The 17972-nt window shown below is 35.1% G+C and overlaps 1 protein-coding gene across 1 annotated transcript in view; it reads right to left on the bottom strand.

The window, feature by feature from the left end:
• The window catches only part of Lrp1b (LDL receptor related protein 1B), a 1445827-nt gene that overhangs the window by 273290 nt on the left and 1154565 nt on the right, over positions 1-17972 (bottom strand). The window contains 4 exon segments of the mRNA XM_050139953.1: positions 8048-8167; positions 10167-10295; positions 15137-15262; positions 16126-16318. Coding sequence (XP_049995910.1) covers positions 8048-8167; positions 10167-10295; positions 15137-15262; positions 16126-16318 — 568 coding nt within the window.

The raw sequence follows: 17972 nt of genomic DNA, 5'->3' as shown, positions 1-17972 counted from the left end.
TCCATGCTGTCTGGAGCTAAAGAATCTGACATGGGGATTTAAACACAAATGACTTTAATTTTTCTGTAGTAATTCTAATTTGTTTACTTTCTATTTAATTATTCCATAACTGCTTAAGTTTTCAAGGTGTGCAAACATAGAAGGACTCTTAATTTGCTTTTGAGTTATGGATGTGTGTATATATTGGTGGTGGCGGTGGAGTCGTTCAATATTTTTCTGAGCACTTTTGAAAATGAAGTCAAAACAAATAGAAAAATCAGTCAGCCTTCATCTCTCCTTTAGGAAGTCTCTGAATCCCTGGTGCTCTAGTCCACCTGAAAGTGTTCTAGTGGCCCAAGGACACTGATTTCCTTCCCAAGGGAAGCAATTTACACTCATCTCAACATGGTGACACTTTATGTCCTTCCTGTCCAGATCAAGTCACTCAACGTGTCACACAACAATAAGAGGAAGAATAAATGACAAGCTTTGTGAGACTTCTTGAGGTCTAATCTCTTAGTAATGAAAGGAAAAGCTTTACAGGGATGATAAATAAAAGAGTGCTGAAGATTCAGGAATTTTCCTCTCTATTTACAAGAGAAGAAACGCAAAGCAAGTCATTCTAACATGCATTGGCACTGTGCTGTTGTGGATTAGAGTTACAGTAAGAGGGTAGTAATAACCACTATAGATCAATAACATGTAAAAATGTCAACAGCATGCAAATATCTTTACCTTCACCTCTAACCAATGCTTACTCAGATATCAGTTTTTAGGTTGATTATTTTTACTTTGTTTTTGTTTTCCCTAGTCCTGAGAATACAGTCTCAGGTTTTATTCAAGCAAGGCAAGCCTTCTGATATGTATTTACTCTTCATTTTGAAACAGGGTCTTGCTAACTTGTGAAACTGTTCTTAAACTGTAGCATAAATAGAATGGAAACTTATAATCCTCCTGCCTCAACTGCCTGAGTAACTGGAGTTACAAGTTTTCCCAAGAGGCCTAACTTTGCATATTTAATTATATAATTTAATATCTTTCTTGTATTTTTCCTCATTTTATTAGTTCTTTGAAAATTTTGTACAATCTATTGTGATCCTTTTCAAAATGTATTATTCTCATATAATACATCATAACTACAATCTCTTCTCTCTCCCCTTTTCTTGGTACCTCACCGCTTATTCCATCCCCCAGAACTACTGCTCCCCATTTCTCTTCAGAAAGAGCAGACCTTCCAGTGATTTCAAACAAACATGTCATAACAAGATGCAATAAAATTAGGCATAAATCCTCACATCAAGACTGGACAAAGAAGCCCAATAGGAGAAAAAGAGTCACAAGAGGAGGCAACAGAGACAGATACAGAAAGGCCCCATGTTTACTTTCAGAAATCCAAAGCACTCCAAGCTAAACAACCACAGCATGTATGCAGAGAGCCTAGCATCAACCATGCAAGCTTGATAATTGATGGTTCAGTCTCTGTGAAGCATCTTATAAGCCCTGCTTAGTTGATTTTGTGGGCTGTGTTCTCCTGGAATACTCAACCTCTTTGGCTTGTACAATCCTTCTCCTCCTGTTCTATGGGTTTCCTGAGCTCCACCTGAACCCTTCCCTCAATATTTTCTAGATTCATCTCCACTTTACTACTACCCGATTTTATGTCATCTTACTTTTAATCCATAAATACAGCCTGTGCACATGGCATTTTCTAGAGAGTGACCAACTCACTAAAGACTGCATCCTTAAAAAAAAAAATAACCCTACTTCCCTAGGATCTATCAACTGCACCTTCGCACTGAATGGGACTCTATACCCAGATCCCTCTCCATGTTAGCGTATTATTTGGTCAGAGCTAGCACAGGTCTTATACATGCTTTTATAGGCATTGTGAGTTCATATGTGAATCTGGAGTGCTATGTTAGAAAAACATTGTTTCTTTGTAGTCATTGACCACTTCTGACTTTTAATATCTTTTCATCCCCTTTTCTACCATGATGCCCGAGTAATAGGAGAAGGTGTGATATACATGTCTACTCAACACTTTCTTATTCTCTACACCTTTGCCAGATGTGAGTTTCTGTGTTAATCACCATCTACTTTAAGAAGAAACTTCTCTGATGAGTCTTGACCAGTGTAATAACTATGGATATGAAAATTATTAAAAGTCAATTCATATTATGTCAGTTTAACAAACTAAAGAAAAAAAAAAGTAGGTTCTTTTTTAGGGCCGATGACCCATAGAGCAGCAGGTTCAACACCCTGATGCTGGTGCAGGTGTAGATTTTTACTGTGGAGTACACCTTAAATTCAATCAGAATGTGGTTTGTTACTTCCATAATATTTGTACCACTGTAACACTACCAAGATTGTCTGGCCAAGCCTGAAATTTATTTTTCCACAGTGATATTAGCAAGTGTTTATATGTGCAATAAGGACATCCTAGGTTTGTACTGGCTCTTCGGAGACAAATGATCAGAAGAGTTGGACAGATAACCGTGTTATCTCCCGCTGATTCTTCATATTTTATCTTAGGCAGTGAGGGGGCAGTTTGTTAATCTCACAGCTGAATCAATAGTTATATGAAATGTGGTTAGCAAGATTCTTCTTCTGTGGTTTGCTAGGTACCTAAGAGAAAAGTTATGTTAACAGTCACAGCTGAGAGAAAAATCAAAATGTGATAAGTAATTTTTTCTTCAAAAAAAGCAGCCTATTCGTTTAAAATAGGAATTACTCAACTTGCATAAACACATTAGTTTCTAAAAATTAACAATGAGTTTGAGTCCATGTTTAAAGGAACTTTAGTTTCAAATACATTCAAATTCATTAGGGAGGGGGAGAGGAGTGGGGGGGGGGGGGGAAGAGGGGGGGTGGGGGTGTAGAAAGGGGGGGGGGGTTAAGAGAGGGGGGGGGGGGAGGAGAGCGGGGGGGGGGGGAGGGAAATGGGAGGCTGGGAGGAGGCGGAAACTTTTTTTTTTTTCTTATTCTCAATAAAAAAAAAAGAAAAAAAGTGAAGAACTATGCTTTATTTGAATTAAGGTATTCAATTGATATGAAGTTTATTCTATTATTACAAAAAAACTACATTATTACCAAACCCTAATTCTTATTTCACTTTTGTGACCAAGACTGTAAATGAGATGGTAAAGTTTTTAACAGAAGGGCAATACTTCTTTTTAATGTGCACTGTTGTGGTAGTCACTATTGTAGATATAATTAGATATAGTGTATTTCATCTATATTTATGGCTTTTTTAAAATGCACCACAATTTTACAAATACCTATCATGCAGTAGACACAGTATTTTCTAATTCCAAACACATGAGTATATTACAATTTTAAGACAAAACTACTTTTCTCAAGAAAACACATAGTAGCTGTGGTGTTTTCAATAAAAATGATTTCCATAGGTACATGGGGATTGGCACTGTCAGGAGGTGTTGCCTTATTAAAGGACTTGTATCACCCAGAGTGCCTTTGAGTTCTCAGATGTTAAGCCACAACCATTATGACATTCTAATTCTTCTGCTTATGGATCTAGACGTAGAACCATCAGTTACCTCTCCAACACTGTGTCTGCATGCATTCTGCCATGCTTCCCACCATGGCATTAATGGACTTAACCTCTGAACAGTAAGCCAGTCTCAAATAAATGCTTTGCTTTATAAGTGTTGATGTTGTTATGAGGTCTCTTCACAGCAATTAAACCCTGTCTCAGACAGACACCCAAGAATGGGATTTTGTTGCAATAGGTAGAACATATTTTAACTTGGAAACATGTGGGCTTTGGGAGTTTGAGTTAGAAAATCAGAGGAATGCTTTAAATGGGGCTTAATTGGCCATGCTGGTAGGAATATGGAGACAGTGGTGCTCAAGGTGATTTTAAACTTAGAGGTTTGGCTTAAGAAGTTTCAGAGAAGAATTTTAGTATGGGCCCTAGAGACTGTTCTTGTTACTTTAGTTAAGAATGTGACTGCATTTTTACCTTGTCCAAGACATCTGCCTGAAGCTAAACGAAAAGTTTTAGGTTAGTTGCATCAGCAGAGGAAATTTCAAAATAGCTTAAATTTGACTCCGTCATATGGTTCTTAGTGTTCACACTTATGTAAATTTATAATGAAAAGGAAAAAAAAACTGAGCAAGGAAAAATACAAAATATACAATTGGAGGAGGAAAGGGGCTCCAGGAAGTATATAGATTAATTGATGTAGATATGGCCTTGTTGGAAGAAGTGTGTCACTAGGGATGTCTTTAAGGTCTCAGGTGATCAAATGACACCCAGTGATTTTTGCACATCTTGTACATGTGAATCCAGATGTAGAACTCTCCGCTATCACTCCAGCCCTGTGTCTGCCTGCATGCCATCATGTTTCCTATGGTGATAATGGAATAAATATCTTGTCTCTAAACCAGCCCAGATTAAACATGTTACTTTATAAGTGGTGCTGTGGTCATAATGCTTCTTCTCAGCAATAAATCCTTATCTAACAGAGTTGCATTTCAGTTCAGTTGGCTTCTTTTGAGAAAAAAAAATTGATACAGATTTTCCATAAACTTTTGTTTAGCCTCTTCAAATTCTGTTTTCTTATTTTTACCAGCAACCTAATTGAATGCATTCACTCCTGCTTGAAGCTACCACATCAACAGTACCCATTCCTTAGTTTCAGTTCATTTTCCTTCCTTCCTCTTTTTAAATGTTTATCAATTTCCCTCTGTCTACTTTCAATGTCTTATAATTTTTATTGTTTTTAAACTTTAATAGGGAATATGAAATAACTTACTTTGAAAATGCATTGGATCTCCTTCCTTTGAACTTGAGCTGACAATAAAGTGAAAGGCTTTCCTGCAAGCTTCTAGGCTTTGGATGATGTCCCTGAATCTCCTGAGTCTTTTGTACCCATTTCCTCAATTTTTTTAATTCCTCAGAGCCATTTCATCTCAACTCTAATTCATACTTTTCCTTCAATATTTTAAAAAAGTTTCTCTATTCACTATCAATAATCTCTTACTGATCACTCTTCTGTCTTATTTCACTCTTGAGCTGATTCTCCTATGACTTCATTAAGCTTTCTTTCATCGGTGTAATCAATGAATGACCTCTGATTCACCAAGATAAATTGGCACTTGTAGTTCAAGTCTGTCATCTTGCTTTCTCTGCAACACTTAAAATGCTGAGTGATTGGGCTTTCCTAATAAAATATTCTTAAGAGGATTTTTCCTCTGTGCCTCCAGTATACTTAGACTTTTATGCTTAATTTTCAAAATTTAGCACATACTTTTGACACATTATTTTAAAATGACACTGTCTTATGTGTTCTCCTTATTCTCCTTATTGAGTCTGAAAATCGATACTTCTTATCTGAGATCTACTAGTGGAACTTTGGCTTCCGGGTCATTGGAATAGCTTTATTTGCAAATTCCCAAATTTTAGAGGAAACTAACCTGAGCTTATCCTATTCCTAAATAACCAATGTCCATAATAACACCCTGGAAATATGGAAAGAACCAGTGGGGGATTAAATTTTTCAGTGAATTTCCTGAGAGGAAGAGGTCGCAGTCTAGATTGGTGTATTTTACTTAAAAAGTGTTCAGCAAATGGAGAGACTTTAAAAAGGACACCGTTTTAGAAACACTTGTTGTGTACAAATTTTAACTATCCTGACATATTGTCATTTGACCTACAAATATTTGTATTCCATTCAGGGTCACCATTGGTCTAAAACTGGCAACATAACATGTCATTTTATATAGGGTATGCATTTTCTTAATATTATTTACCACTCAAAATAATATTAATAATCTTACTCAATTTGATTTTATGTTTGAGTTTTTAGGAAACCGATGTAGAAACTGGTGTATGGCCTTATAAAATGATGTAATGAGAGTAGGAACAGAAAGTCTAATTTGAGAATTTGCACTAGTAGCCATGTGAGAAATATCAATCTGTTAACACAGAAACAAATTAGGAAATCATAGGCAGGGAAAGCTGTATAAAGTATATTCAATCTAGGAGTAAAGTGGATTGATTGGAAAGCTATTCTAACTGACATATGCAAAATTGTCCATGTATTCATTGCATTAGTAATAAAATATACAAAAGGAGGAACAAGATTCTATAAGGCTCCAACTCAAGCCATAGAACTACAGGCAACTAAGGAATGCTAAGAATGGTATAAATAGTCTTCCCCCACGAAATAGTACACCAACTTGGTATCTAATTCCAAAGGTTAGTCCTTAAGAAATTCCTATGAGTAACATTGTGCAGTTAAGGTTTTACTTAGGAAAACACACACACACACACACACACACACACACATTCACTTACGAATGTGTGTGTATGTATGTATGAACAATAATTAGTGGGGGGAAAAGGCCATGAATTTTAAAAACCTCTTTGAGGACTATATTGGGAGGGTTGGAAGGGAGGAAATGAGAAATGATGTAATTATATTATAGGGTCAATAATGAAAAAAATAATGAAAGAAAAAGAACAGTAGAAACAAGTTTGGCATATTTTACAACATGGATAAATCATAAAGACATATCTTAAGTGAAAGAAGCAGGACATGAAGGACTATGTACACTGTATGACTTAATTTGGGTGAAATGTTTACAAAGGACAAAATTGTGGTACGCAATGAGAATGAGAATTAGGAACTCAGATAAATGTTCTGAAATTTGTTGATTATAATGAATGCAAAATCACATAAATTTACTAGAAGTCATTGAGTATATTTGAAACATGGAGTATATGGCATGTATAAACATGAATAGATAAATATTACTAGTACTAAATATTTTACCCATACATTAGGAAATGACATGGTAGGTACAATAGAACAAAGATAATAATTCTTAGAGCTATAAATTCAGTATTGAATATTGCTGTGGAATATTCAATGCAGCATGAAGATATGTTGCTCTCATAGTTTTAATAAAGAACTGGCTAATAGCTAGGAAGGAAGGGTTTAGGTGGGAAAGCCAGACTGAGAGAATGCTGAGGAAGAATGATGGAGTTGCCAGTCAAACACAGAGGAAGCAGGATACATATAAAGCAAAATAACAAGACTTGAGCTATGTAACAGCACATAAATTAATAGAAATGTGTAGCGATATTTCATTTGTTTTTTTTTTTAAATAAATAAAGCTTGCCTGAAGATTGAAGAGTATAACAGCCCCACTGGTCAGCCTAACAGATCAGGTAGTTGTGACACACGCCTTTAATCTCAGCAGCCACACAAGTTGGCCATAGAAACCTTTAATCCCATCCCTAGAAAGCAGTATAAGATGGCAGAAGACAGCTCTCAGACACAGTCTCATTCTGAGATTCCAGGAGGCAGGATCCCCATTTCAAACTAAGGTAAAAGTAAGAGTCGGTGGCTGACTGTTTTGCTTATGTGACCTTCAGGTTAAACCAAAAAATCTATCTCTAGGTTTTTATTAAATATTCTGCATAAATGGGTTATTTAACTTGTAAAACTAGGTAGCAATAAGGCTAAGATCTTGGCTGAGCAGATATAACTAATAACAAGTTTTTGTCATTATTTGGAAACTGGATGGCGGGACAGAAAATTCTGCCTACAGAATATTCTGACATAAACATCCTAAAAACAATTGATAAAATAGAATTAAAGAAAGGACAATAGTTAAATGTGAGCTAAATAATAGGCACTAGAAAGTTGTCATAAATTTTTTAAATTCAACTCATTTTAACTGATTTAGAAAAGCGAATACTTCCTTTAATCAAACTGTATTATTGTTCTCACTGTTTAGGCTTTCTCCAAAATGCTCCTCTTCCATGATATCCTCTGACAAAAACTGTCCTCTCTCAGATTTCATAGAATCAATATTTTTTATTTCACATGAGATGGAGGAGATCATGAGATTCTCACATCCCCAAATCTGGCTTAATTTTCTTAATACAGTGGTCTAGAGTTCTATTCCAAATTTTTTTCTAAAAGATGTCATCAGATGTTTTCATAGCACAATTTTCTCAGGGACAACCTTTGTGAAAGTTCAATAAACATCTATCATATTGTCTGATATGCCAAGCCTATGTAAGAATATTTACCTTTACAATCCAGTTCATCAGAGTTATCGCCACAATCATTTGCACCATCACAGAGTTTGCCATGAGGAATACAACGGTGATTATAACAAGGTTTGAATCCGCTTCGGCAACTTCTATTTTCTTATGAATTAAGATTAAAACTTGTAGTTAGAGGTCTATAGAAATATCTTTAGAGATTACTAATCATGCATAAAATTTATCACCTTACTAATGGTATCTAGATCCACAAAGCAGTGCTGTGCTTATGAAAGATCTGAGTTACAGTGTCTATTAGTTACCAAGGAACAATAATTCATCCACTGAGTTCTTTAGACCTGGTGTTTCCTAACTAGTAGTCTGGTATTGTATCTACCTATTGTTTCTCAAACTCTCTCATGCTTTCCAGGAAGAAGCATGTAACATGTATTCAATAAGAAAAGAAAAGGTTCCATCTCAGAAGTAGTAAAAAAATGCTACTATCCATCAATTTCAATTAATGCATTCATATTTACAGGGATTTCATAATCAAAAGTTAACAAAGCATGCATTCCCTATGAGAGTATCGAAGAATCACAGGAATATTAATAAATATCTTCTAAAAAATTTAAAATATCCACTGAGATGAATTACATTTTCTTTAACTACCAAATGGAACCTTTTAAAATGCAATATGCCCAAAGCCATGCAATGCCTCAGATGAGTGCCAAGAACAAACTGTAGAGCTGTCATTGCCAACATCACAAGTTTCAGAAAGATGTCAAATAAATTACAATAAAGTGAATTCTAACCAATAGGTTTAAATTAACATTTTCTAAAGGAAAATGTCTAAACATTCAAAAAATATGAAAAAGTGCTTGAAAGACTCAGCAGAATACAAGGCGAAAACAATATGAAACACTATACAATCTTGACTAGTAAGAATACCATATAATGAATAACTATCAAGAAAAATCTAAAGATAACAATTTCCAGCCAACATGTACATAAAGGGGAATACTTATTTATTGTTACTGAAATCTTTATAGAAAATATTATGAGAAGTTTTCAACAATGATAAATAGAACTATCATATGAGTCAATGATTCTACTATACATATTTATCCAAGGATGGAAATAACCACAGTATAGCAGCAGCATCTGAACTCCTATGTTTCCTGAAACAGTATTCATAGTTACCAAAACAGGTAATCAAACAAAGTGCCAATCAAAGATGAAATACTAGGAAAGCATAGTCTATGTATAAAACAGGATGCTTAGAAACTTATTTAAAAGACTGAAAACCTGTCAAATGCATCAACTCAGACAGATTTGAAAGAGAACACTATGTTAAAAGAAACGATAGCACACACACAAAAAAAAAAACAATACTGTATGTTGTCATTATACAAGAGACCTATGCTGTTTCTCAAGAAAGCAGAAAATACAGCAGGTCACTGAAATTTTCTATGGCACTGAGATGTAATGTTGTTGGTCTTGTAAAGTTAAAATAAATCATACTACTTTCAATTTGAATCTGGATAATTGTACAGTAAAGACTGATAGGGAAAGGAAGACAGATTCTTGCTGATGCCTAGGACAGGAAAAACAATCTCCTTCAGAGAATGATTTTTGCTTATTGTCACCACCAGGGAGGCACGCATGTCGGAAAGCCCTGTTTCTTATGAACCGTGGCAATCACAGCTAGTTTCCCCTCACAGGACACTAGTTCCATGATGATCAGGAACAAAATCAATGAGCAATACTTTTACATCAGTTCAATATGCATTCGCCTGAGGGTGGAACCTTGCAACCACTCACTGATACCTTGGAGTTAGGTTTTTAGGAATAAAATCCTAAAATTATTGACAAATAAAAATTACAAGGCAGTTTTCAAAACTGCCTCCAATGCACTTTTAATTTGCATCTTAGGGATGGAAAACTGTAAGGATATTATTCAGTAAATTCCCTGGTATCTGGGTAGACAATAATGGGTCTCAGTTTATAACAAGCAAAGTCTAGTCAATTGGCCTCAGAGGTACATTTCCAGGGGAGACATTAAAGTAATTTTTCACATAAAATAAAGACAGAAAACACACTTAAAACTATTAAACCAACTCAGAAATATTTTTCCACAATGATAAAGTATTCATTTGACACTTACCACAATAAAGCAGCTTTTCATCTGATTTGTCCTTACAATGAGGGATTCCATCACAAGTAAGCAGATAGTCAACACACTCCCCATTTCCACACTCAAACTCAGAATAGATATTACAAGAGGAGTTTTTAGCTGAAGGAATTAAGAGTAAGGATTTATACAATGATAATTATTATATATTATTAGCATTATATTCCTTAAGTTTAATTATAAAATTAAACTATTATATAAACATATAAAATGAAGTAAAGAACAACAGTTCATTATATTCACTGAAAATGAGCTGAAATAATTTTGTTATCAAGTTTTTGGGATGTTGTGCTTAAAGTATTTTTGTCTAATATTTCTATTTCTATTTTATGGTGATTTGCATGTTTTTACAATCATTTATTGATCATATGTATGCAGAGGAAAACAGTAACTTGAATTTTATAATTTACCTATAGAGAAGCAGTCTTTAAATAATGCCTTTTAAGAAAATGCTAATTACTTAGGTATGGTCGCTCATGCCTGTAAAGCCTGTAACCCAGAATATTGGAGCCTGAGGCAGGAGGATTACAAGTTCATAACCATTGTGGGTCATAGTGTGTTCAAGGTGGGTCGAACTTGCATAGGGAAAGCTTGTCTCAAAATTCAAACAAAATAACCAGTTAAGTAACCTTTGTGTATTCTAACAATATGTTGGTGTATCCTTACTATTATTTTCCCAAGCAATAAAATTTTCCATAAAGAGAGGGCCATATCTTAATGATGGGCATGAAGTCGTCTTAACCAAGTCATGGTCCCTTCTTGATCTACATCTAATTTGATCTTCTCAATTTTCTGCTGTTGAGACCCAGCAGCCAGTTACTACTTAAAACAAGAACTGATCAGCTGCCTCTGCCTCCTTTAGCAAATCCTACCTGCCTGCGCCACCAGAACCGGCAGAGGAGAGGGTGCCTGAACTGGCCTTTTCCCATAGTTATACTAATGAATATCTTGCATATCACCATAGAACCATCTGGCGATGGATGGAGATAGAGAAAGAGACCCACATTGGTGCACTGGACTGAGCTACCAAGGTCCAAATGAAGAGCAGAAGGAGGGAGAACATGAGCAAGGAAGTCAGAACCGCGAGGGGTGCGTCCACCCATGGAGACGGTGGGACTGATCTAATGGGAGCTCACCAAGGCCAGCAGGACTGGGTTTGAACGAGCATGTGATCAAACCGGACTCTCTGAATGTGGCTGACAGTGAAGGCTGACTGAGAAGCCAAGGACAATGGTACTGGGTTTTGATCCTACTGCATGTACTGGCTTTGTGGGAGCCTAGTTTATTTGGATGCTAAACTTCCTAGACCTGGATGCAGTGGGGAAGACCTTGGACTTCCTACAGGGCAGGGAACCCTGACTGCTCTTAGGACTGGAGAGTGAGAGGGAAGGGGAGTGGGGGGAGTGGGAGGGAAATGGGAAGAGGGGAGGAAATGGAAATTTTTAATAAATAAATAAATAACAAAAACTGAAAAAAACAATAAACCACTACTTCCTACCAAGAAACAGCTTGGAATTAGTGGAAAAGTTGAAAAGAAAAAGAACTCTAGACAGTTTGCAACTTGATATTTTCAGTGTCTATCTCCTCAGCCATGCCATCAAATCTCAAAACCCTGGGATGTTCATGGAAAATGACCAAGATCTCTTTCTCTCCCTTGCTCCCTACTCTCTACCTATCTCATGTGATTTGTTGTAAACTGCAAATATGGGCAAACATTGACAAAGTACAGATTACCTTTTCTACAGGTCAATTTTGTCTTAAGCATGCCATATGTTTCCTCTTTTAAGGGTATGTATTAGGGAAAATAACTTATTAACTTATCTTTATACTAGATAAATTAGATTCATCAGCAAAATTTTGGAATCGATAATTTGGGATATGAAATGTCCTGGTGTGTACTTGTCACACTATTCGCTAAGCAAATTATACATTTAATTCAAGCCATATCCATGGTTCTGAATTTAATTAGGGTTGGTATCTATAGGAGATACAGTCCAGTTTCACAAATTATTGTCCAAGATTTTGTATTTTCAGAAATGTTCAATAAATTATCTGCTAATGCTACCTGAAATTTCCAGTGTACTTTTATTATTCCTTACTTTTTGCAATTTTATTATAATATTGATATGTAAACATGTGTCTAAAACTTCTAATTTAATTTATTCAATTAAATTCATTCAGTATAGAACTTTTCATCATTTTTGAGTGAACTTCATTTACCAGACAAAATAAATAGTATTTCACAGAAAGTAACAAAAGATTTAAATCTAAAAATTACTAGGAAACTTAAGGGGAAATATATTAATAATTGTGCTATTATAATTGGAAAAAAATTCTCTTAGATCATGAAATGTACAAGATTTAGACTGGTCTGATAGCAGTCCTGTTTTGTGTGTGTGTGTGTGTGTGTGTGTGTGTGTTGGGTTTACATACAAGTCATATACTTTCACTATTTTCTCTAGTTTGCTTCTTATTTTTTCATTTTTGCTATTATATTGTAAATTTTATAATTTTTTTCCTCTTTCCTCTCTCCAAAGCCTCCCACATTCTCCTCCTTCTTCTCTTTCAAATTCATGACCTCTTTTCATGAATTGTTTTATGTGCATGTTTATCAACCTATGAATGTAACATGCTTACTCTCTCTAATATTGCTTGCATGTATGCTATTTGTGACAGCACTAGAGTAACTTCAGAAGAGAGGACCTCGCTCGAAGAACTGCCCAGATCAGACTAGCTTCCAGCTATTTTTGTGAGAGCTTTTGAATTTGATGATGGATGGAGGAGGACTCAGCTCACTGTGGATAGTCCATCCCTGGGAAAGTGGTCCTAGGTTGTGTAGGAAAGCCAGATGAGCAAGCTATAAGCAGTGTGCCTCCATTGTTTTTCTTCAGCTTCCTGTTTGAGTTGTGGCTTTCACTTCTCTCAATGATGAACTATAATTTTAGAGATAAAATAAACTATTTTCCCCTGAAGATACTTTTAGTCAGTGTGTTTTATCACCACATCAGAATTAGAACAGAAAATATGCATAAAGCAAAAATAAGTTATGTACAAGCACAATTCTTTCTCACATTTGCATGTCATACACAGCCCTGCAGAATTTCTGCCTCCATCTAAAGACAAGTGTGCCTTTCCTCTCATTCTATACATGGGAAAGGTTTTATTAAAGTATGCTTGCCTTTCCTGTTTTCTGACGGATCTTATGAAGTTAACAATGTTGTGTGGGATGTAAATACCTAAATATTTCATCAACGATTGGGCCAGCAAATGGTTTTCTACATTTACCCTCATGTATGTGTTAACAAACTAAAGATGCTACTAACATTCATGAACAACGCAAGAGAATCAGTCCAGATATGGCTCTAAATGTGTCAGAAATATTCTGTCTTATCATCAAAGGATTGACCAGTAGAAAGCCACAGCTAATTTACAGTCTTGCTGATAGAGCACATGATTTCGAAATAGACACATAACTGATTAAAAAAAAAATTGTCCACAGCAGTTTGCCCCCTTGAGAGGCCCAATACCACACTTCAATTCCATAGCACTGCAACTCTGCATGTTTAAAACATTTTCATATTTGACTCATCACCTCTCTGCAGCAGAGGGTGGCAGGTAGCTTATTAGGGGCAGTTACACATAAACTTTTGCACAACAGGTCTCTACTGCTCACTGGCCAGTCTTTTGCTCCTTTTTTTAAAATCAAAGCCATGGCCTGAACCCTTCACTATAGTATGACATGTGAGAGAAACATGAACGACACTGATGTATGACTGATGTTCCGGGTCTGCACGTGCCATCAGGTCCTGATCATTAGGACTCAACCCACAAAAGCAAACTAAAAGATAATTCAGGCAGTCAGACAGTCTGTTCAGAAAGGTGCTAGTCAACAAGACTTCTAGAAATTTGAGGCCCAATATATCAAAATTTTTTTATCCTAGGTAAAATTCAATGAATAGTTGTAGCACTTTCTCCTTTCTTCTGACACAGTCTTATAATAAGCTAGAATTTGTTTTTGTTTTGATTTGTTTTGTTTTGTTTGCTAAGATGTGCCCTTGATTGTAGCACCCGCTCACAAAACAAAAGGGCACACAAAATACAAGAAAAGATTCTCCAGGTAGATAAAAACTAAGAAGTGTGAAGTTAAAGATGAAAAATACTTATTTTCAATGAGTAAGCATAACCACTTCAGTTAATTTCCTAACAAGGATGATGAGGGAAAAAATACAAAGGAGGAGAGGAAATTTGTCAAAACTAACACATTTTGAAGATGAGTTCACCAAGCTCCAACAAAATATTTCTATTTCCACCTTTTTCACATTTAAAGAGTTACAGCGCTAAAGGGAAATTAACCTTTTTTTATGTAGGTTGCTAATTTTTCATGGCAATATTGAAACACTTGAACCATTATTTATTTTGGAAATTTAGCTCTTAATAAGGGTGTATTATAATGGTACTAATTAAAGACTGCAATGCCTTTGGGAAAAATAAACATTGTGCAAGGCTGCAAAGTTACATTCTTAATTAACAGTTTAGAAATGATTACAAATAAGCTGCATGAGCCATTATTTCTCATTTGCATAGTGCCATAGACTATGAAGGAGGTTATTCAATGACCTCTGGTCTCTTGTATGAATTCTAACTCATTTCAACTATAATTGATTTCATAATTGTGAGAGTCTCGAAGATACAGCTACAATTTAATAGACAATCCTGTATACAGTAACTTGTGAAGTGGTCCTAACACCGTCATCCCCCAAACATAGGCTCAGAGCTATTTTCTTGGATATTGTTACTTAGCACATAAAGCTACAAGAAAATACTAGAATGAGCTGGATTCTTGAATAAACAGATAGAAAAGAACTGAACCTTTACAACTTTATGAATGCGGTAACAAAATTTCGATATATCTTGAGCATATTGCATAGATTATCATTACTTACTCACACATCTGTTGTTAGCTAGCAATACTCGGTCTCCTCGACAGGAGCAATTCACTCTTCCATCAGGAGTTAAAAAGCAGAGATCATGGCAACCTCCATTTAGTAAGGCACATGGTGAGAGCTCACCTGCAATGAAGGGGCCCATAAGCAGCATTTTGTGATGAATACACACACGTTCTACATTAATTACAGTTAAGCAGAAAACTGTTGAATGGCCTTGACCTCCAGGGCACTCAGAAATTTTGAAATGCCATGGTATTATCAGAGCTAGTCCTACTGCAAACCACAATTACATTAGTATTCCAATGTCTGTGGATTTATAAACCAAGATGAAAAAATACTAAGAAAATCCTTATCCCAAAAATAAATTAGTCTGCATTTTTAAAGATATAAGAAATAAATGAAGTTGAAGTAGAATTTCACAAATAATTAAAACTGAAATTGTTCTGATGTTAACCTACTAAATGCTTTAGAAGTTAATTAAACATTTCAGGCAGTTTTTATATATCAAATAGTCAAATTATGAATATTATGTCACAAGGTCACAAAATTTATGTTACTATAAATGAGAAAAAATTGGAAGGTAATGATGTGGAATTCTCTTTGTATGCTGTGAATACCATTGGTGAATAAAGAAACTGCCTTGGCCTGTTGATAGGGCAGAACTTAGGTAGGCAGAGAAAACTAAACTGAATGCTGGGAGAAAGGAGGCAGGGTCAAGAGAAGCCATGGAGCCACTGCCAGAGACAAACATGTTGAAAGTTTTCTGGTAGGCAACAACCTCATAGTGATGAACAGATTAATAGAGATGGGTTAAATTAAGATGTAACAGTTAGTAAATAAGAAGCTATAGCTAATGGATCAAACAGTGTTTTAAATAATATGTTTTCTATGTGATTATTTTGGGAGTCTGGGCAGCTGGAAAATAAGCAGATTTTCTTACAACAAGGTTATATAATTTGTAAATATTATTTCCTATTACAACTTACAGCTATTGGTGTCATTAGCAACAGCTATGATTCCCATTGGTTGATGTGGAATATCAGAACGAAGAATTTTTGTTTCTCCTCCTGTGTACTTGTTGGAACGCAAAATAGCTCTTCGTCCCCAGTCAGACCAGAAGATATAATTGTCATAAACTGCCAGACTAAGAAAAGTCCCTGGTCCAGTCTTTACAATAACCTGAAATAAATTAAATTATAGTTTATACAAACTTATAAATATTAAGACAAGTATAACCCTTTTTGCTCCAGAACATGAGAGATGAAAATTCTTTAGTTATCAACAGTAGGGATCACCATATCAGCAATTCATTTTATGTATTATCATGGCCTGAGGGTAAGGCACATTGCTTTGGGGAAGGTCCAAGACCTTCATTCTATATCTAAGCTGAGCAAGGTATCCAACCAAAGATAATAGGTTCCCAAAAATCCAGTACATGCAGTAGGGATAAATCATGGTGCCAGTACCAGTGGACCCTCAGTGTGCCCCAGCCATACAACTGTGAACCACATTAATGGGGGCTAGTTTGGTTTTATGCTTGTTCCCTCCCTGGCTTTGGAGTTGGCGAGTTCCCATTAGCTCAGATAAACTGTTTAAATTGGTGTATCCATCATGGTCTTGACCTCCTTGTTCACAATCTCATTCTTCCTGGCCCCTCCAAGCTACTAGCTCCACGGAATGTTTTAAAATAAAACAGAAGCAAAGGGTGATAACAAAGATCATATCAACTGAACTATGGTATAAACAGTATAATAAAGCAAATGAAAGATGATAGAAATGTATTTCTTCCAGAATGAAAAAAAGTGAATCTACTCACAAATGAAAAATCTTTATGTGTAACGTATACAAGATAATGCATTTTTAGAAGTTTAAAAAAAAATAAGTGAATTTAATAAGAATTAAAAAATTAGAATTGTGTTTCCTTACATTCATAACAACTAGCTTGAAATTAATATTTTAAGATACCTTTACAATGGTCTCAACCAGTATGAGATATATATCAGTCTGAAAGAATACATATAAAATACTGAAAACCATCAAATTCTTAACAAAAGTTAACAGAAGATAATGAGTGATATATCTTATTCAGACTCTGCCAGATCTAATCCAGTGAAATGTCATTCTTTCCAGGAAATCACAAGCCAAGCAAAATGAAATATTTCAGACATTGTATACATATACTTAAGCTGCCTTTAAAATGTATGCAAAAATGCAAAGGACTGGGAAAAGAAAAGACAAAACACACAAACAAGTATAAAAACAAACAAACAAAACATTCTTTTTGGAGAACTAACATTATTGTACCTCAAGATATTATAAACTAATAGTTAGTAAGCCAGTATATTAGTGGGAGCTGACCAGAGAAGTCATCAGTAGAAGATGAAGATAGTAAAGACCACATGTATCCATATTATGAACAACTAATCTTTGACAAAAGCACAAAGCTTAGTTAAAGAATTAAAATATTTTAATAAATAGCATATAAATAATGAGATTGTAAAGATGTGCATAATATATCTGAAAAAAATCTTAAGACTATACACATTTGCTAAAAACAGGAAATTACTCTTTATGACCCTGAATCTCACAATGGCTATATTTTTAGTATAACACTCAAATACATCATTCACTAAATTTTAATGAAGTCAATACATTTTAAAATATTGCTCTTTGAATGATAATAGACAAAATGAGAAAAAAATCAACCTAAATTAAAAAGAAAATATTTTTATTTCACCAGTGTAGCAACAATTTTATGAATACAAGCATAACAAAATACTTGTGAAAAGAATTCTGATAAGTCAATAATACAATGAGCAATTGCAATTAAGGA

Source organism: Alexandromys fortis, unplaced genomic scaffold, assembly GCF_014885135.2.
Source record: "Alexandromys fortis isolate MF-2015 unplaced genomic scaffold, M_Fortis_MF-2015_v1.1 scaffold_33, whole genome shotgun sequence".
NCBI lineage: Eukaryota > Metazoa > Chordata > Mammalia > Rodentia > Cricetidae > Alexandromys > Alexandromys fortis.
Note: the sequence above shows the minus strand (reverse complement) of the source record. Positions and strands in the feature narration are given on the sequence as shown.